The sequence below is a fragment of the Hyperolius riggenbachi genome, chromosome 5, assembly GCF_040937935.1.
Source record: "Hyperolius riggenbachi isolate aHypRig1 chromosome 5, aHypRig1.pri, whole genome shotgun sequence".
In the NCBI taxonomy this organism is placed as follows: Eukaryota; Metazoa; Chordata; class Amphibia; order Anura; family Hyperoliidae; genus Hyperolius; species Hyperolius riggenbachi.
The window spans coordinates 141368956-141390750 of NC_090650.1; the positions used below are offsets into that span (position 1 = coordinate 141368956).

At 45.7% G+C, this 21795-nt stretch overlaps 1 protein-coding gene across 1 annotated transcript in view; it reads right to left on the reverse strand.

Annotated features, from left to right (window-relative positions):
• The window catches only part of LOC137518451 (CUB domain-containing protein 1-like), a 135198-nt gene that overhangs the window by 51024 nt on the left and 62379 nt on the right, over window positions 1–21795 (reverse strand). Inside the window, exon 3 of the mRNA XM_068236330.1 lies at window positions 12086–12445. Coding sequence (XP_068092431.1) covers window positions 12086–12445 — 360 coding nt within the window. The remainder of the gene's footprint in view (window positions 1–12085; window positions 12446–21795) is intronic.

Here is a 21795-nt window from a genome sequence, read left to right on the forward strand (position 1 = left end):
CTACCGGGCTAGTTACCCACCCACCCACCAGGCTACCTACCCACCCAACCACCCATGGGAGCTGCGCGCCGGATGGAGGCTGGGACAGGAGGTCTGCTGCTGCAGGTGAGTAAATGTTTTTGTTTTATTTATATTAGCAGGTGTATTTTCTGGGCATATCTGCCGACATGATTGCATGTATTTTCTGGGCATATCTGCCGACTTGTTTGCACGTATTTTCTGGGCATATCTGCCGACTTGATTGCATGTATTTTCTGGGCATATCTGCCGACTTGATTGCACGTATTTTCTGGGCATATCTGCCGACATGATTGCACGTATTTTCTGGGCATATATGTGTATTTTCTTGAGAAAACCTGCACAATTATGTGAATTTTCTGGGGAAAGGGTCACCAAAACTTGGGCCCACTGTCTTTGCGTTGCACTTTTCAAGGGAACCTGAGGTGAGAATAATATTGAGGCTGACATATTTCTCTCCTTTTAAGCAATACCAGTTGCCTGGCTGCCGTGCTGGTCCTCTGCCTCTTATTCTTTCAACCATAGACCCTGAACAAGCATGCAGCAGGTCAGGGGTTTCTGACAAAATTTGTCAGAACTGAGAAGATTAGCTGCATGCTTGTTGCTGGTGTAATTCAGTTTATTACTGCAGCCAAATAGATCAGCAGGGCCGCCAGGCAACTAGTATTGTTTAAAAGGAAATAAACCCTCACCCCGGGTTCGCTTTAAGTTACAGTTAGCTCCGCCCTCATCCGGTCATTGCCACGCCCATTTTTTGGCGCAGGCTCTATCCACTATTTTTTGCCGTAGCCACGCCCATATTTTGCTACGCACGACGCAGGTCATAGGGGGCCCACAATTACAATTTTGCACAGGGGCCCACTGCTGGCTGTGTCCGCCACTGGGCTGGGGAGACCCTCTTTTTTGCCGCTGCACGCGGCGCATCGCCGCACTGAGGCGGCGATCAGGTAGCACACGCGGCTGGCAAAGTGCCGGATGCGTGTGCTCCTTTTTATTTGATGAGAATAGGCTCAGCAGGGCCTGAGCGGCAGCCTCCAGCGGTAATGGACGAGCTGGGCTCGTCCATATCGCCAGGCTGGTTAAAGTGTACCCGAGGTGATGTGACAGAATGAGATATGCTTGGCACTGCACATGTCTATTAATACCTAGGTTGTGTTCCTTTTCTTCTTTTTAAGACTGAAAGAGTTAAAAGTTGTGCAAGTGACAGTTTCTATCCAGTAAGGACCTAGACGGACTATATAGTGTAACCCTCACTCATAAGGAATTACATCTATAAAACTCTTGCCTGAAAGAACAGCTTCTGAGCACAGAGGACAGATAGCGGTCAATAGCTCATATATTCTAGCTATGGGCCATAGACCATGAAAAACTGTATCATCCATGAAACAATATAACATTAAGCCTACTTTCTTAGCCCTTCAAAACAACCCCCCCCCCCCCCCCCCAAAAAAAAAACCACAAACACTAATTTTGTGGAGGATAGATACAATTGTTTATCTCATCAGTGGTGGCTTACCCTCTGACTATAGATGATCAATGAGATGCAAATTCTTCTAAAAGTATGCAAAATGTATGCAGTTTGAAAATGGACCAATCAATTTAAACCCAGGTTTAAATTGATTGGTCAATTTTTCAAGCTGCATATATTTGCATAAAAATTTGCATCCACTCGGAAGAATTTGCATATCTTTGATCATCCCTACCGCTGACATTATAGAGACAGAACTGTCTAGGAGGAAGACAAGTTACATGTGTCCTTGGTGGATCCTGGAGAGGTGAATAACTTCAACCCTCCTCTGCGTACTCTGCATGGGGGGTGGGGAGACTGGAAATCTGTCCAATCTTTACTGGCGGGGAAAGATCTTCTGCCAAACTTTACTGGGAGAAATTATCTGGCTACCAATACTGGAGGGGTGGTGGTCCGAGGACCACCATTTCCTGTCTGGGCATGTGCAGTTCCTAAAATCTGCAACTGCCTATGCACGGATTTCTCACAAGAGTGTAATCAAGGAGGTGTGTGGCCATGCTGTGCATGCGCAGTAGCTTGCGACTGTACTCAATCACAGACATTATTTGGGGGGATGGCGGCACCAGGGCAGCCATCCGGGGGGGGAGTTGGGACAACTGACACTGTAGTGAGGGGCGCAGGGCTTCTGGGGGCCCTGGGCCCCCCAAAGTGCTCGAAAGGCCACATGTACTGGCTGTGGGTCTGTGGCTCACTAACCAGCACACTGCGTTCCAGCACTGAGAGAAAAATGACATCGGCGTTTGAACGTGGGGAGCAGTATGATCTATACTGGGGCAACACCTATATCTGGCTACAGGCTACCTATACTGGGGCACCACCTATACTTGGCTACCTATACTGGGGCACCACCTATACTTGGCTACCTATACTGGGGCACCACCTATACTTGGCTACCTATGCTGAGGGCACCACCTATACTTGGCTACCTATACTGAGGGCACCAACTTTACCTGGCTAGCTATAGTTGGGCACCACCTATACTTGGCTACTTCTACTGGGGTGCCTATAGCTTGCTACCTATACTGGGGGCACCTATACCTGGCTACCTATACTGGGGCTGGAACCACCTATACCTAGCTACCTATACTGGGGCACCACCTATGCCTGGATACCTATACTGGGGGCACCTATACCTGGCTAGGGTAGGGGAACAAGCTAATACAGAAGGGGACAAGAGATAACACAGGGGGACAAAAGAGGCACAGGGAGAAAAGAGATGAGATGGGAACATGAGGTCACACAGAGGGACACAAAAGAGGCACAAACTGAGGTGAGACGGGGGGTGGGAGGGGGGTGGAGACAAAAGAGGCACAGGAAGAAAAGAGGGGGACAAAAGAGAATGGATAAAGGTTAAGAACGGACCTACAAGTCCCTATCTAATTTGTTAACCGGGGACTACCCGTATTTTGCTAGTATTTGGCTCCACCCTCAACATGCCATGGCCACGCCCACTTTCTGCAGCATCATCGATGTGCATGTAGCTTTCTTCAGTGTCGGAGGCATGCACATTTTTCGCCGCAGCACACTTCATGCACGGACATGGGGGTGGGATGGCTAGTGGGCGGGCACAGCAACCAGTGGGTGGGCCCAAGAAGGGGGGGCCAGGTCTGATCATGTGTGAGGGGCCCCAAAATTTCTGATGGCGGCACAGAGGACCTGATAGACAGCAGGGGGTTGGAAGAAGCCTTAAGTAAATGTTAACCTTTTTCTCCAATTTAAGATATACTTTAAGTGATGGGACAGTTTCATAGTTTTCTGTTTGAATAAAATGTTGGGTTTTTTGTGTAACAAACAATTCCATCTGGACAGTGTTATTACCTCTATGGTTATTTAAAATTAAATTTGTTTACCTGACTACCAATCCTGGCCACTTTGTATACCTTAGAACAGGGGTGCCCACACTTTTTTCGGCCCGCGAGCAACTTTAAAGTTCGCCAAGGCCAGGAGATCTGACATTTTAAATGCGCCCGCACCCCCCTCGCCCCCCCAGGGCACATATACCTGGTTAGCCAGGTATCTGTGCCCTTAGAATAGGCTAGCCAGGTATATGTGCCCTTAGAATAGGCTAGCCAGGTACATGTGCCCTTAGAATAGGCTAGCCAGGTACATGTGCCCTTAGAATAGGCTAGCCAGGTACATGTGCCCTTAGAATAGGCTAGCCAGGTACATGTGCCCTTAGAATAGGTTAGTCAGGTACATGTGCCCTTAGAATAGGTTAGCCAGGTACATGTGCCCTTAGAATAGGTTAGCCCAGAGCCGGGCCGACACATAGGCTCACGAGGCTACGGCCTCTGGGCGCTTGTCAGTCCAATAAATCATGAGCGCACTTCTGCCCGCCGGCGCCCGCCCTGCAATTTACTAGCCGCGGGTGGCAGCGGCGAGAATTTGTCTCTGTACACTCTCTCTCTCTGAGAGAGTGTACAGTTGCCATGGCTTCAATAACGCTGCACCGCCCCCCGCTGGGCTTGCTCTCAAGAGCCGATGCCAGGCATGTTGTTGTCAAGCCAGCGTGCAGGCGCAGCTCACTCGTAAGCCCATGCTTACTGTCTGTGGCTGTCTGACGCTTGGTCCCGCCCGCGGCCCGCCCCGTCACTTGATGTCGTGTGTGCTATCTGAGTCCGCCCCCCTTCCTCAGTCATCACGTCACGACGGTCACGTGACGTCAGGAACGTCCCTCGCAGGCGTCTTCTCTGATTCTGGGCTGGCTGCGTAGTGGGGAATGGACTGGCACCCGCAGTCATAATAATCAAGTAAGTTAGTCAGTCAGTCAGTGCAATATAGACAGTCAGCTTCAGTGTCCCATAGATAGTGAGTGAGGAATAGTATCCTAATAGATTTCTGACTGACTGTCTGGTAACTGTTTAGTTGTTTGCTAAGATCTGCCTGCAGCATAGTGTCTGTCACCTGTGTATATAGGTGCAGAATGAGTTTGTGGATATAGTATATCATTCATTCTACACCTATAAACACATGTGGCCAGAATTATGCTGCATGCCTTAAAGTAGTTATCAGGCAAATATTAAAAAAAAAGCTTTACTCACCTGGGGCTTTTTCCAGCCCCCAGCAGCCGACTGTTTTACGCTGACACCTCCACTCACCCGGTCTCTGTGCTTGGTGCGGAAGCCGAACCCGAGGTCACCCGCACTGCGCATGCACGAACCGCCGCTGTCAATCAAGCCCACGTTGTACGCGGCTTACTGCGCAGGCGCAGTAGTTCTGCGCCTGCGCAGTAAGCCGCGTACAACGTGGGCTTGATTGACAGTGGCAGTTTGCACCTTCCGCACAGAGCATGGAGACAGCGGCGGGGAGTGGAGGTGACAGCTTGGGACAGTCGGCTGCTAGGCGTTGGAGAAAGACCCAGGTGAGTAGAGCTTTTTATTTAATATTTGCCTGATAACTACTTTAAAGGAAATTTGAGTTGAACGTGGGCACAGCACAGGAGGACTTTAAAGGAAATTTTGAGTCCTCTTGTGCTGTGCCCACGGCACCGGTCCAAGACTCTCTGGCCAGCAGCGGGCCTCCTCAACGCACTCCCAGGGGCGTTTGCCGCATCTGCCATTTATGAAAATTGCTAATGCACATGCGCAGTGTGCGCATGGCTTGGAGCTGCACATGTGCAGGAGACGCCAGCTTTGTGGTGGTCGCCACTGCTTGCCAAAGGGACTTGAAGTGATGTGTTGTGGGCACAGAAGGACTTCTGGGGGCTGCTAGAAGCCACAGCTAAGTTCAACTCATTATTTGTAGACTTAAAGTACCCCTGACCGCTTTTTAAAATAAAATGTTTTTAACGCTTTTTTTATTTGCTGTGACATATGAGTCACAGCACCAGCCACCCCCTCTGTCCCCCACTCTGCTCAGCCGTAATGCAGAGCTCGTTGATGGGCGGGCAAGAAGTGTCAGTACTTCCTCCTCTCTGCCCTTCCTCAGGACTGCTCACCCCACTCGCCGTTATTAGTTCCTATCTTTACAGTGCGCTGGGGAGCTGCGCCATGTGCGGTCTTGAAGTAATTTAGCTCAGAACGATAGTGTACTTAGTACACTATCATTAGCGGTGAGTGGGGTGGGCGTTCCTAAAAACGGCCACAGAGGAGGAACTACTGACACTCCCTTCCCACCCGTCATCGACGTCCTGCTCAAGTCGAATATTTCAGCTGAGCAGAATGGGGGGTGCTAAAGGGAGAGGAAGTTGCTGTGATTTCTATCACAGCACAGCAAATGAAATAACATTAAAAGTACACTATTTTAAAGCGAGGTCAGGGGTAAGAACTGTAACCAAGGGTTGAACTTTATCCCAATCAGTAGCCAATACCCCCTTTCCCATGAGAAATCTTTTCCTTTTGATCAATAGATCATCAGAGGGATTACGGTGAAACCCCTCCCATACCAAGGTCCTGACAGCTTGTTGTCTGTAAACGTTGTTGCATTATGGAAAATTTCCAACTGCCAAGCAAGCACAATCTCTCTGAGTGTATAGTACTCTCAGTAGTGAACATTCCGTACAGATTACCTGGCAGAACTACCAGTACATGTGACCACCAGTGATAAATGTCAGAATGTAAATCGGTGAGAGAAAAGATTTTACAATGGGCAAACACTGATTAAATAATCTATACATGAATATTGTAAACAATAAGCAATTTTATTCAGTACGTTATTTTCATTTGAATTTATATAAATCCATTTTCCTGTGGAAAAATACTGTATTATTTGTGCATAATTTATTGTTGCATTAAACTGGGGGAGGGCGCACTTGGGGGGGGGGGGGCGCACTTGGGCAGCCCAGCCTCTGTTGGTGGTGGACCTTGTCCCGGCCCTGGGTTAGACAGGTATATGTGCCCTTTGTATAGGTTAGCCAGGTGTATGTGCCCTTTGTATAGGTTAGCCAGGTGTATGTGCCCTTTGTATAGGTTAGCCAGGTGTATGTGCCCTTTGTATAGGTTAGCCAGGTGTATGTGCCCTTTGTATAGGTTAGCCAGGTGTATGTGCCCTTTGTATAGGTTAGCCAGGTATATGTGCCCTTTGTATAGGTTAGCCAGGTATATGTGCCCTTTGTATAGGTTAGCCAGGTATATGTGCCCTTTGTATAGGTTAGCCAGGTATATGTGCCCTTTGTATAGGCTAGCCAGGTATGTGCCCTTTGTATAGGCTAGCCAGGTATATGTGCCCTTTGTATAGGCTAGCCAGGTATATGTGCCCTTAGAATAGGTTAGCCAGGTATATGTGCCCTTAGAATAGGTTAGCCAGGTATATGTGCCCTTAGAATAGGTTAGCCAGGTATATGTGCCCTTAGAATAGGTTAGCCAGGTATATGTGCCCTTAGAATAGGTTAGCCAGGTATATGTGCCCTTAGAATAGGTTAGCCAGGTATATGTGCCCTTAGAATAGGTTAGCCAGGTATATGTGCCCTTAGAATAGGTTAGCCAGGTATATGTGCCCTTAGAATAGGTTAGCCAGGTATATGTGCCCTTAGAATAGGTTAGCCAGGTATATGTGCCCTTAGAATAGGTTAGCCAGGTATATGTGCCCTTAGAATAGGTTAGCCAGGTATATGTGCCCTTAGAATAGGTTAGCCAGGTATATGTGCCCTTAGAATAGGTTAGCCAGGTATATGTGCCCTTAGAATAGGTTAGCCAGGTATATGTGCCCTTAGAATAGGTTAGCCAGGTATATGTGCCCTTAGAATAGGTTAGCCAGGTATATGTGCCCTTAGAATAGGTTAGCCAGGTATATGTGCCCTTAGAATAGGTTAGCCAGGTATATGTGCCCTTAGAATAGGTTAGCCAGGTATATGTGCCCTTAGAATAGGTTAGCCAGGTATATGTGCCCTTAGAATAGGTTAGCCAGGTATATGTGCCCTTAGAATAGGTTAGCCAGGTATATGTGCCCTTAGAATAGGTTAGCCAGGTACATGTGCCCTTAGAATAGGTTAGCCAGGTATATGTGCCCTTAGAATAGGTTAGCCAGGTATAAGTGCCCTTAGAATAGGTTAGCCAGGTATATGTGCCCTTAGAATAGGTTAGCCAGGTATATGTGCCCTTAGAATAGGTTAGCCAGGTATATGTGCCCTTAGAATAGGTTAGCCAGGTATATGTGCCCTTAGAATAGGTTAGCCAGGTATATGTGCCCTTAGAATAGGTTAGCCAGGTATAAGTGCCCTTAGAATAGGTTAGCCAGGTATATGTGCCCTTTGTATAGGTTAGCCAGGTATATGTGCCCTTTGTATAGGTTAGCCAGGTATATGTGCCCTTTGTATAGGCTAGCCAGGTATATGTGCCCTTTGTATAGGTTACGCACGCAACTTACCTCCCTTTAGCTCCAGTGGTGGCCTCCTGGTCTTCACCCCCTCAGTCGCAGCTGCCTGCAGGGCAGATAAGCCATTTCGGCGGCTGAGGGAGGCTCCGGCGGGCTGCGTGCGCTCAGGAGGAACTTTTGTCTCCAGCGCCACACCCCCAGCCATGACAATGCGTCATAGCAGAGCCGCCCCTGGCCTCTCAGCTGTGCCTCTCTCCCCGCAAGATCAGCGGCCAGCAGCAGAATCTGACAGGACGCGGCCAATAGGCCGCGTTCTAGAGCTGCTGGCCGCACAATTCAATGGGACGCGGCTACCAATCAGGCAGTCGCGATCTACCGGTAGATCGCGATCGACCTATTGGGCAGCCCTGCCTTAGAATCATGCTAAACAGCAATACACAAATGATGAAACATTTCCATTATTATTTTTAGACATTACCAACAATGTACACCTATATAAACCTTTCTGTACTTACCAAGAATGAGGTGTGTGTCATCCAAGAGGCAGCATCAACATAAACAACACTAGATCATAAAAAGCAACCACTCCCTAACCTACTAAGCAGGAAAACATATTATGCAATTACAAGAGGTGCACACTGTAGCAAGGCACTGAGAAACCAATGTATGAACTATATAGCAGCTTTGTAGGATACCCCAGTCTACTAAATAGCAAGACTCCTTGCAATAGCAAAATCAAGCACAGTTCTAAACACACCTTCTCTTATTATAGCGTAGTAAACATTTTATTGCCAAACAAGCCTACTGCAGCTAAAAATAAAAAATATGGATTCAAATTTTGTGCTTGTATGTATATTAATACCCTGACTATTAGTGTATTTAACAAATCAACACAATGAGTATATCTATCTTGGTGGTAGATGGGGGAGAGGATAGAAGGGGTGGCCATTGGGTGGTGGATTGTTTCTAGTTTTGTACCATGTGTTGTACTATGAGTCTTTTTTTTGTGTGTGGACTCACCTGTGAGTGAGTGAATGTTTGGTTAACTTGTCATGTTAATAAAATTCAATAAAAAGAATTTATAAAAAAAAAAAGACTGAAGGTGTGCCAATGAAGGAGTTAACAGTGTGCCTTGCAGAACTAGCTGCTGCTGCTCCTGCTTTGGAAGTCTGCCCTGAAGGCCAAGTTTCTGGGCATCTGACCAGGTACTTCAAAAATGAAGCTTTTGATTCTCACAAACTGAAGAGCTCATACACAGATAAAAACATGCCCTAATCTAGATTGCCTACACTTTGAGAAACTGGATAAAATGATGGTATTGTTCCCATTGATGGGATGGTAGAGAGCTCTGACTTATTTTAAACTAAAATACCTATAGATACATACAGACTTAAGTTACAGTTCTTCCCTTGCTCAACCAATTTCTGTGCATTTACAACACAGATAATAAGATCTCCAATTGCAAAATAAAAGAATATATGCTCAGTGCATATAGAAGTCAGACACCACATCTCCAGACACCATACTTAATCTGTGTTATTAATAAATATCTACTAATTATCTACTACTAATTTATAATAAATAAAAGAAAGAGTACTGGACCCAGTTCACCAATTCCAGGATGTTAACGCTTAAGCTTGTAATTTAATCTTTGATCACATCCAACTTTACTGTATTCATAGATCACTGTAGTCAGGGGTGCCTCTAGCCATTTTGTCACTCCAGGCGAGAAAGCCTGTGATGGCAGTGCGCCTGGCTACCGCCTGGTCCGCCTGGTGCACCAGGCACCTGTGATTATAATAATATATTGACTTTTGCAGCATCGGACTGAACGTTTGATATTTCTGAGCACTTCAGCATTTGGATGTCCTCTTGGCTTTAATCCATCAGCATCATTCAATCAATCAGCCCTTCCTCTTCTTGAACTTGTTTTCTGCTCTTCCCTAGTAGCTTGTAGGGCAACTTCAGACCTGGGGAACTCATCTTTGGATGCCATATCAACATAACTCTGGTTGCTTTTGTTCACATGGTTTTCTGGCAAAAAAGAACTGGAGTGGGCTGCCAGTACCTACTCCAGGGATCGTATTTAATCTGAAATCTCTGCAATGATCTGCTCGTCTTGGGTTGCACTACACAATATAGCTAGGATTTATGCCACCCGCTGTTTCCGCTCCCGATGTGATCGTGCGCACCCGATTGGGGAGATTAAGCCGTCATATGAGAGCTGACATCTCCCCTCACTGGCCAGGAGCCATAGTGTATGTCATCTGCTGCAATGAACCATCTGCAAAGAGATGTGGAAAAAGTAGAAGTAACAGATTTATTCTTTCTAGGATCAAAGATCTCTGCAGATGCTGACTGCAGCCATGAGATGAACAGAAGCTTATTGCTTGGAAAGAAATCTATGGCAAGTTCGGACAAGATAAGATAAAGAGGATGAGCACCCAGTATCAAACCCTGTGGGACCCCCACTGTTAACCCACCCATTTTGAATATGATCCATTGTCTACAACTCTTTGCTTTCTGTCCTTTAAAAAGATCTTTATCCATGATTGCAAATATTTACATAAAAACACAAAGTAGTCCTAAAAAAAAATATATATGCATCAAGGTATTATTGAGATAAACACTCATAATAGGGTGCGGCTGTCATAAAACAATGGTTAGCCAAACCGTTAGCTAGCAAGCTGCAGCTGAACTGCACTGCTCTTTCTAACAGCAGAAATACCATACATCCGCATAGATGCAAAAGTATTGCTTGAGTAAATCATGTTTGCATTTTGTACTACTCTGTTAGCCTCTGGTAAGAATGAAGCCAAAAACCATAGTTCAGGCCTTTAAAAAGCCAAAAAGGTAGAGGAAACTAGATGTGTTATGTAATCAATGTGTTCGCATGCCCCCACTTAGCCCAAACCTTTTTAGTAAATGGGTGGAAAACTGGGACCGTCCCTGTTCTTCTGGCCTTCAAAGGGAGAAGTCAAACATCAGACAGATAGCTTCCTCCTTGTGTCAGCTTGTTGCCAACAGTTATTGCTGAAGCTCCCTTCGAGGGTGCCAAGTGACTAACTAAATAACTGAACTTGCTACAGTAACCTGAACTGCGATTTCAGTCCTTTGGGAGAAAAGTGCTTTACAAATTATGTTGATGTTGTTGACTGTGTGAACCCCAACACAAAGGCAAAGCAAAGGCAAAAAGAAAAACAAAGTAAACCTGAACCAAAATTAAATGTAAAAGCACATCTAAAAGTCTTTATGCTGCTTACGGTCTTCAGGCTCCCTCCAGTTTCCTGTGCTTGGCCTTTTTATTAATTGGTTCTTTAGTCAAATCCTAACCAAGGAAGTGCCCATGACCATGCACGAATCCTTGTGAACTAGGTATGCACAAGTTCTGAATAGCACATGCCCAGTAAAAAGAAGCACCCGTGTGCAAATAAATGGGGAAGTCAGAGAAGAAACTTAGGTCTACAAAAGGTTAATATTCCATTATTTTAAAAGAGATTCTACGATTAGTCATTACAAATCACACTGTGTATCCTACCAGATATCGAGCTTCTGAGCAAAAAATTAGATTAGAATACCAGTCAAAATTTTAGCTTTGGATAGAAAAGGAAAACAATTTTGTAATTTTGCATCCCCATTGGACAGCTTAATCCTTTCTTTGTTATTTGTAACAGAAATAACCACAGACAAGCAAACAGCAGTTAAATAAAAAACCCTTTAGTGATTGTAGGCCTTCCCCACACTACTAAGCAAAGAGGCAGTGGCGCAGCAATAGGGGTTGCAGAGGTAGCGACTGCATCGGGGCCCTTGGGCCAGAGGGACTCCATGGGGCTCTTCCTCATCCAAAGTTTTAGTTGTTTATTGATCCCATGGTGGTAATAATCACTTCTATAGATGCTTTGAATAGTAGTAATCATTAACAAACTGTTCCCAATCCCCTTCTTGCACATCTAATACTGTGGATGACCTTGGCAGGTTTTGGTGTCCCATATTAATTGTTATATATCTAGTGCTTGGGGGGCCCCAATGTAAAACTTGCACCGGGGCTCACAGCTCCTTAGCTACACCACTGCAAAGAAGTTTATTGCCATCTGTGTCCCATTAGTAAAAATATATTAACGGTCACTAGCAGCAACTGGGCAGTAAACAGTAAAACTCAGAAGCACAAAGCAAAAAAAGCAAAACAAACCCCCCCCCCCCCCCCCCCCAAAAAAAAAAAACTTGGAGTTCCAATGAAACACAAGTCAGGGAAAAATACATAATAAAATGAATTAAAGATACACATACTTTTGATGGAGGACCTGTTTGCAACAGAAAATATGGGGTCTTGTATGGTTTGATCCCAAGGCAGACTTAAAGCGACAACACCTCTCTCAAGGACTTTTATCCGAGTAACTGCTCCGTTTTTGCAAAAGGTTCCAAGATTGATGGATGAGCCACTTGTGAAAGTGCTGATATTGAAATATATTCGGTCTGAGCAAGTCTCTGAAGCATCGATCTGTCGCAGCCATGGATTAGTGAAGGCAAGTATAAGGCCTTTGCTCTTCAAGGCTGATATCTGCCAAATAAAAGTCCGATTTAAGCCAACAACCGGTAAGCTTGAAGGTAACTGGCTAACATTTAAGGGGCAAGTACCCAAGTCACAATCTAGAAAAAACAAAAACAAAGATCAATAAATATACAGTATTGTTCATTTGTACAGGTTACACAAACTAAAAGTCCACATCACACAATAAAAAGAATCGCCTTATCGTAAAGGAACTTTTTTCAATTTTCCCACAAAATACGTTACAAAATGTTAGTCCTTTAAAAGTCCGCAGACATATTAAAATTACCACACTATAATATACTCCACCACCACCTAACTAAGTCATACCACTTCCATGCCCAGTTACAGAATGTCTGTCGCTTAACTGAACAGAGTGCACATCGTTTCTATGTGAAGCCTCCTCTTCAAATTATCTGAAGAGTAGCTCTTTAACATGCTGCATTATTATTACTAGGATTAGAACATTATAGAGGCTGTGGAAAAAAGTCACACACACACACTTTACAGGTGGGGCGGTATATTAAAATGCACAGTGAACTGCATAGATTGAAAACACAAAGATAACATTTTCATGAGCTATTATTAGAACTTAGAACTATGATTGATTTGTTTTCTGAGTTTTCAAACACATGGGGCCATATGCAATTCACTTTTTCACCTGAGTTTTCTCCTAGGAGATAATTTTTCATCTTCAAATTAAAATAACTTTCTAGCACTTTTCAACTAAAAAAGTACCAAAAAGTCAATGGAAAAGTGCTATCAAAATTATTTTGAGCATTTTCTTGCTTTCTGATGGCTTAAAATGCATTTTATTGACAAATTTAAAAATATCACCTAGGTGAAAACTCACCTAGGTGAAAAAAAATGAATTGCATATGGGCCATTGTGTAAGAATAAGCAAGGAAACTGCAAGGTATAATGCCTCATGTAGGAGGTAAAAAAAATAAAAAAAACGTTTTTACAACAAAGCACGATGGCGTAGTGGTTAGCTCTCTCGCCTTGCAGCGCTGGGTCCCTGGTTCGAATCCCAGCCAGGGCACTATCTGCAAAGAGTTTGTATGTCCTCTCCGTGTCTGCGTGGGTTTCCTTCGGGGACTCCGGTTTCCTCCCACATTCCAAAAACATACGGATAAGTTAATTGGCTCCCCCTAAAATTGGCCCTAGACTACAGTACTTACACTACATAATATAGACATATGGCAATGGTAGGGATTAGATTGTGAGCTCCTTTGAGGGACAGTTAGTGACAAGATATATATACACTGTACAGCTCTGCGTAATATGTCGGCGCTATATAAATACTAAATAATAATAATAATAATAATAATAATAATAATAATATTATTATTATTATCAACAACAACAACAACAACAACAAAGCCTTTATAGGGTCACGATCATAAAAATACTAAAATCCAACATGTATCCCCAACGACACCAGAGCATGCCTGATCACAATGCTCTTTTCAGTACCCCGCCTGCTTCACCGTGCTCCAATCATCGCCCCTCTGCCTCCCTCCATAGCCACAGAATGCAGCCCTATGTACTGGTTTAGCTCATCTAACCACTCATGCTCTTCTTTTCAATTGGGACCCTGGCTTGTAGGGATGCTCATTCGGATTTCGCAGAAATGCAATTTCCGAAATTCCGATCGGAAATTGCATTTCCTTTTCGGAATTCGGAAATCAGTAATGCAAGTGCCGTAGGCGGATTTTTGCCGGGAATCGCGGAAATTTCACCCGAATTTAACATCGATTTTCTCAAAACCTATAAGGTCTTTTTGAAAACTTTTTTTTCATCTTGTTCAGAAGATTCTGTTTAATAAACCCTGAAAATTTGGCGTTTCTAGGCCTTACGGGGGCTTTGCTATTAACCGCTAAAGTCGGCGGATTTTTACTGTAATGTAAAATGCAGAAAATCTGCATCTGCCTATTTTCTGCATTTTACATTACAGTAAAAATCCGCCGACTTTAGCGGTTAATAGCAAAGCCCCCGTAAGGCCTAGAAACACCAAATTTTCAGGGTTTATTAAACAGAATCTTCTGAACAAGATGCAAAAAAAAAAAAAAAAAGTTTTCAAAAAGACCTTATAGTTTTTGAGAAGATCGATGTTAAAATCGGGCGGAATTTCCACGATTTCCGGCGGAAATTCCGCATTGGAATGCGGAAATTGGTAGCGGAAAGCGGAATCGGTAATTGGTACATGACGGAATGCGGATTTACCGCGGAATCGGAAATTGGCATTCCGACCATCCCTACTGGCTTGTGACAGACTTCTATGCTAGTCCTGACCCGAGCTTGCAACCCCAGTTATTACTGGTTATTAGCCAGACCTGGTCATAGCTTCTGACCTAAACAATGATCTATCAATGTGTTCTCCAGTCGCACTGTCATTTGTACACCATCATCAGTGGGAGAATGTAAGTAGAATGTGGGCCCCTTTCACACAAGTCTACGGACCAAATAACATATTTCTCCAGAAGAAGAGTCTTCTAGTCAGAGACACAGGTATGCTATTCTTCTCATGATGGATACCAATTGTAGAACAGGGACTAAAGGAAGAAAAGAGAACATGCTCCCTGTGTTTAAAATATCAGTGAATTTATCACCCAATGCTTAAAGGGATACTGTAGGGGGGTCGGGGGAAAATGAGCTGAACTTACCCGGGGCTTCTAATGGTCCTCCACAGGCATCCTGTGCCCACGCAGCCGCTCACCGATGCTCCGGCCCCGCCTCTGGTTCACTTCTGGAATTTCTGACTTTAAAGTCAGGAAACCACTGCGCCTGCGTTGCCGTGTCCTCGATCCCGCTGATGTCATCAAGAGCGCACAGCGCAGGCTCAGTATGGTCTGTGTCTGCGCAGTACACTCCTGGTGACATCAGCGGGATCGAGGACACGGCCACGTAGGCGCAGTGGTTTTCTGACTTTAAAGTCAGAAATTCCAGAAGTGAACCGGAGGCGGGGCCGGAGCATTGGGGAGTGGCTGCGCCAACACAGGATGTCTGCGGGGGACCATTAGAAGCCCCAGGTAAGTTCAGCTCATTTTCCCCCGACCCCCTACAGTATCCCTTTAATGCTTAATGGGTTGTTGCCAATTGTGCCACACAGATTGAACAGGCTTGTAATGCAGTGGATCTGCTTGCCATGAACAATATCCAGGACAACATGGGGTCAACCTGCTGCTGATCACAAAAGCACTTTGGTGCAAGCCACTTTGTAATAATCACAGGCTTCTCCAATTGAAGAGAACCCGATGGTTAGAACAAGTTTTTTTTTTTTAATTCTATTATAGGACACTAGGCTTTTCGCAAAGATCATCCTTACTTCAAATGTAAAAGTAATGGGACAACAACCATGCTAACTACCTGGTAGCAACTTGCAGGAAAAGCAGTGAGCTGCTCAATAGAGGTAGCAGACCATCAACCCTTGTGGGACACTGTGGTAAAGACCAGTGGCTACTAGAGTGTGTCAATGAGATGCTAAAAATTTACACAGATTTTTTTGAAAATATATGCATCCTGTAAATGGACCAAATCCAGCACCATTTACAATTTACCATCTGCATAAAAAGTGCCCAAAATTAACATGAAGATGCTAGTGGTTACCTAGGAGAGCCCTTACCAACCACTAGTACCACTGGAGTGTGCCTTCACTTTAAAGTGGAACTGAAGAGAGAGGTACATGCAGGCTGCCATGTTTATTTCTTTTTAAGCAATACCAGTTGCCTGGCAGCCCTGCTGATACTCTGCCTTTAATGCTATTAGCCATAGCCCCTGAACAAGCATGCAGCAGATCAGGTGTTTCACACTTTAAAGTCAGATCTGACAAGACTAGCTGCATGCTTGTTTCTGGTGTTATTTAGATACTAATGCAGAGAAATAGACCAGCAGGGCTGCCAGGCAACTGGTATTGATTAAAAGAAAATAAATATGGCAGCCTCCGTATACCTCTTACTTCAGTTCCCCTTTAACATTGCAATGTCATGACCGCCATTTTCCCTTGCCTTGTCAACTGTCCAGTATTAAGTTGAAGGAGATTAAAAAAAAAAAAACCCTTACCACGTATTGCACATTTGAATACTGTATATACTCGCAAATAAGCCTAATTTTTCAGCATAAAAAAATGTGCTGAAAAGCTACCCGCGCTGCTTGTATGTGGGTCAGTGGAGCAAAACTGATGGTGGCGCAGGTTTTGTTCATGGCAGAGAAGCATAAGGATTGTGCACTAGTGCTCCTGCTCTTACCAGCTTGCGCCCACTGTATCTGTGCCCTCCATCCCCTACAACATGGTGTGCTGCTTAAAACTACCTGTGTCCCCTGGCTTGTGGAGCGGAGCATGCAAGCAAGGTGTCAGTGGTGTAATGATCAGGAATTCTTCCTGTGTGGCAATCGCTGTGTCTCATATCTATGATGTCATCTAGTGGCTTCTTGAGACACAGCTGTATCATCCTTGGGGCACATCTGGCTATGGGTAGGTGGGCTAACTAGTATTGGGGGAACACCTGGCTACTGTGGAGGGGCTTATGCATGAGTCAATCACTTTTTCCTTGTTTCTGAGGGAAAAGTGGGTCCGTTTGGCTTATACACAGGTCGGCTTATATGCGAGTATATACGGTACTTGAAAACTTCCTTTTCTTAATCTATTTAAGATTTTTTTTTTCAGCTAGTTGGTCTAAGACCGTGGTTGCCAACCTTTTCCAGGTGGTGACACATCACGCCAAACATTCAAATATCCGTGACACGTCACATCACGACAAATAGTCAGATACACATGATATCACATATGATAGAAAAGAGGGGTTCAGTAACAATCTGCTGATGCTGCAGGCACAATAAGGGGCTCAGTAACAATCTGCTGATTCTGCATGCACAATAAGGGGCTCAGTAACAATCTGCTGATGCTGCATGCACAATAAGGGGCTCAGTAACAATCTGCTGATGCTGCAGGCACAATGAGGGGAAGGGGTTTAGATGGACACAATCCTGCTGCCGCAATGAGCGAAGGACTGCAGGAATAATATGCTGCTGCTGGCACAATAAGGGACAGAAGGTGGTACAGGGACAATATGCAGCTGCAAAATGAACAATATGCAGCTGCTACTGGTACAATAAGGGATAGAAGGGGGTACACGGACAATATTCTGCTGCCAAGGGACAATATGCTATTGCTGGCACAACAAGGGACAATATGCTGCTGGCACAATGAGGGACAGAAGGTGGTACAGGGACAATATGCTGCTGGCACAACAAGGAAGAACATGCTGCTGCTGCTGGTACAATAAGGGACAGAAGGTGGTACAGGGACAATATGCCATTGCCAAGGGACAATATGCTGCTGCTGCAGGCACAATAAGGGGCAGAAGGTGGTAAAGGGACAATATGCTGCTGCCAAGGGACAATATGCTGCTGCTGGCACAACAAGGGACAGAAGTTGGTACAGGGACAATATGCTGCTGCTGCCGCCAAGTGCAGGGATGTCTCTGCTCTCTCACAATCACAAAATGCTGGCCACAGGAAGAAGTCACACCCTTAGGCCCGGTTCACACTTGCGGTTCTCTGCCAAACGGACCGGATGACCTGACCGGATCGGAACCGTACGGTTCTGATCCGGATCCGGTCAGGTTGCATCAGGTGTTCATCAGGATGCGATCCGGATCCGTTTGGCAAAAGTTAGTACAAACCAAATAAAATGTTGGGGTCTGGGAGGTCAGCAGAAGGGGGACCTGTGGAATCAGGCCCTCCGCTGTTTAGCACTCACCTCCACCTCCAACATGCTGCCAACATCTCCAGCTCGTTTAAAGTCACTGCTGATCCACTCCAAAATGCTTGCCCATGTGTCCCCATCCAAAATCGCCGCAACAATCCGCATAGGAAGTGGGGTAGAACATCCAGATTTTTAGCCAGTGTGTTGTGCGCTCTCCGGTTCTCATTGCTTTGTATTGGCCGGAGGGTGCAGTCCGGCTCCGCCCCGGATACGGCTGCCGGAGGAGCCGGACCAAAAAATAGCGCATGTTGGGTCTTATGCCGGAGTCCGGATCCGGTCCGGTCGAAACGGACGCATGTGAACGCACGCATAGGCTTTCATTGCTATGCCGTGCGTCCGTTCTGTCCGTCCCGCATGCGGTCCGGCTCCGGCACGGCGACTCCGGACGGCGACCGCTAATGTGAACCGGGCCTTATGTGTAAAGGGTGTGAACTTCTAACTCCCCCCTCCATAGTCACCACTCTGCCCCTTCTCCTCCTCCTCCTCCCTGAGCCATGCATTCCCACTGTGGCTCCGTCTTCGATGCTCTGCCTCCGCCTGTAGTTAGTGTAAGGCTACAAGAAAATGTCTGCAAATGCGAACCGCAGCAGTCATTTTCCTGTAGCCCTGCTTTATAATGAGGAGGATCTGCGGGGAGACGAGCGGGGGAGCAGAGAGCGGCGACACATAGTCGGTGTTGCCGCGACACAGAAGTGTGTTGCAGCACACTGGTGTTGGAAACCACTGGTCTAAGAATAGCTTCCCAGCCAATGTCCTTTGAAAAGATGTTAATTTTAAGGCCCGTGTACACTGGCATCGTTGATACAAGGCGATCGCCGCGGCGCCTTGCATCTCGCCGCATGTACTTCATGCGACGTCATGCGGCTTCCGCCGGCGGCTATGGTATTGGATGCATGCTGCTGAAAACTGCAGCATGCTATCCATAATTTCCCCTGCGTCGGATCGCATTGCATCACGATAGGTAATTTCCGTCAATGGAAACACTTCCATTGACTTATGTTAACGGCGGTTTAGTTGCGGTGCGATAATCGCACCGCGTGTAGTGGAAAGGAGCCCTTAGGAGCAGCTGAATACTGCTGCATCTTTGATGTGACAGTGAATAGCAATGATTTTGCACTGGCCAGCCACTGCAGTCAAAAAGATTAAAGGGAAGGTTCAGGGACTAGCTAAAAAAAATAAAAATCCATTTCCACTTACCTGGGGCTTCCTCCAGCCCGTGGCAGGCAGGAGGTGCCCTCGGCGCCGCTCCGCAGGCTCCCGGTGGTCTCCGGTGGCCGACCCGACCTGGCCAGGCCGGCGGCCAGGTCGGGCCTCTTCTGCGCTCCATGGTGCATTCCACGCCGGCGCGCTGACGTCATCGGACGTCCTCCGGGCTGTACTGCGCAGGCTCAGTAGTTCTGAGCCTGCGCAGTACAACCCGGAGGACGTCCGATGACGTCAGCGCGCAGACGTGGATCGCACCATGGAGCGCAGAAGAGGCCCGACCTGGCCGCCGGCCTGGCCAGGTCGGGTCGGCCACCGGAGACCACCGGGAGCCTGCGGAGCGGCGCCGAGGGCACCTCCTGCCTGCCACGGGCTGGAGGAAGCCCCAGGTAAGTGGAAATGGATTTTTATTTTTTTTTTAGCTAGTCCCTGAACCTTACCTTTAAAAACACACACAAAAAAAAAAAAAAAAAAAACAACTTTTAAAATGGAACAATATTGCAAAAAAAATTGGAAATTTTAAAATATATGTAAACACATACAAATAAGATTCATGTTTATACCCCAGAGTAAAATGAACCACACATTTCTCTTCTATGTTGCTGTGGCTCATAGTGGGTAGTAAAAGTTTTACAGAACTGACATGTTTTGGACTAGTCAATCTCGTCATGGAAGATTTTCAGTAATTTGTTTATTATTTACAAAAGCACTCACTGGAAAGACAAAAATTACTTACGGTAATGTCTTTTCCAGAAGTCGAAAGGACAGCAATCCTGAGACTTGTCTCCCTCGAGGACCCACTGGACAGGAAGCTGGATAAGAATTTGCATAAAAGAGTAGATAGGGATTAGTCAGGTATATATCAAACAGTTTCCGCTTACCCCATCAGTTGTAAAAAAAAAAAAAAAAAATGAATGATGCTTCAAAATAAATTTTAATAAGAAAACTTCCGGGTGGGTAGTAAGGGTGCTGTCCTTTCGACTTCTGGAAAAGACTTTACCGTAAGTAATTTTTGTCTTTCCCAGAACGTCTCAGGACAGCAACCCTGAGATGATATACAAGAACAAACTTAGGGGGAAACTACAGCTTGCAACACTTTCCTGCCAAATCATAAATCAGAATTTGACAATACATCCAGTTTATAATGTTTGACAAACGTATTGTGATTCGACCAGGTGGCTGCCTTACATATTTGCTCAATAGTAGCTCCTTCCCTCTCTGCCCATGAGGTAGAGACTGCTCTAGTCGAGTGTGCCTTGATTTTAGATACAAGCTGCTTCCCCTGATGAAGGTAGGATAAAGTAATTGCCTGTTTAATCCATCTGGCAATTGTTGGCCTAGAAGCTTGTTTGCCTCTGAATTTTCCCGCAAACAGTACCAGTAAAGCATTAGATTATCTCCATGATTTGGACCGCTGAAGATATTCGATCACACATCTTCTAACATCTAAACAATGTGATTTACCCTCTTTCTGATTGGATGGGTTGTTACAGAAAGATGGCAGAAAAATCTCCTGGGACCTGTGGAACTTGGAGGATACCTTTGGAAGAAAGGATACGTCTAGCCGTAGTGTAATCCTGTCGTCACTGATAACACAATAAGGTTCATTTATTGAAAGAGCCTGAAGTTCTCCTATTCTTCTGGCAGTTGTTATTGCCAGCAAAAAGGCAGTCTTTAGTGTCAACAGCTTATCAGATATATCAGAAATAGGCTCAAAAGGTGGTTCACATAGGGCTTGCAAAACCGTGTTTAAGTCCCATGATGGAATCTTTGACTGGACAATTGGTCGAAGTCTTTGTTGCTCTAAAAAATCTGATCATACACTCCTCTTCTGCTAATCTTCTCTCTAGGTAAACACTTAAAGGGAACCTTAACTGAACGGGGGGTAAAGAGTTTCAATTACCTGGGGCTATTACCAGCCCCCTGCAGCAGTCCTGTGCCCTCGGAGCTGCTCTGGAATCCTCCGGTCCCCCGCTGTCACTTAGTTTCGTTTTTGATGACTCACCAGTCAGCCGGCCGACATGCGTATTATTAGACTCCCTACTGCAATTAGCACTGTTGCGGACCGCAACACGTACAAAAATACACGTTGCCGCATTCCGCACATGTGGATATGCGGCAACGCATATTTTTGTACGCGTTGCGGTCCGCAACAGCACTAATTGCAGTAGGGAATTCCAATAATACGCATGGCGGCCGGCCGACTGGTGAGTCATCAAAAACGAAACTAAGTGACAGCGGGGGACCGGAGGATTCCAGAGCGGCTCCGAGGGCACAGGACTGCTGCAGGGGGCTGGTAATAGCCCCAGGTAAGTGAAACTCTTTACCCCCCGTTCAGTTAAGGTTCCCTTTAAAAGCAGATACCTGTATCTTTAAAGTGCTGATGCTAAGACCTTTCTGAAATCCGCATTGTAAGAATTCCAGTACAGAATTTGAGTGTGCTGTATTCATATCATTCTTCAAACACCAGGCAGCATATGT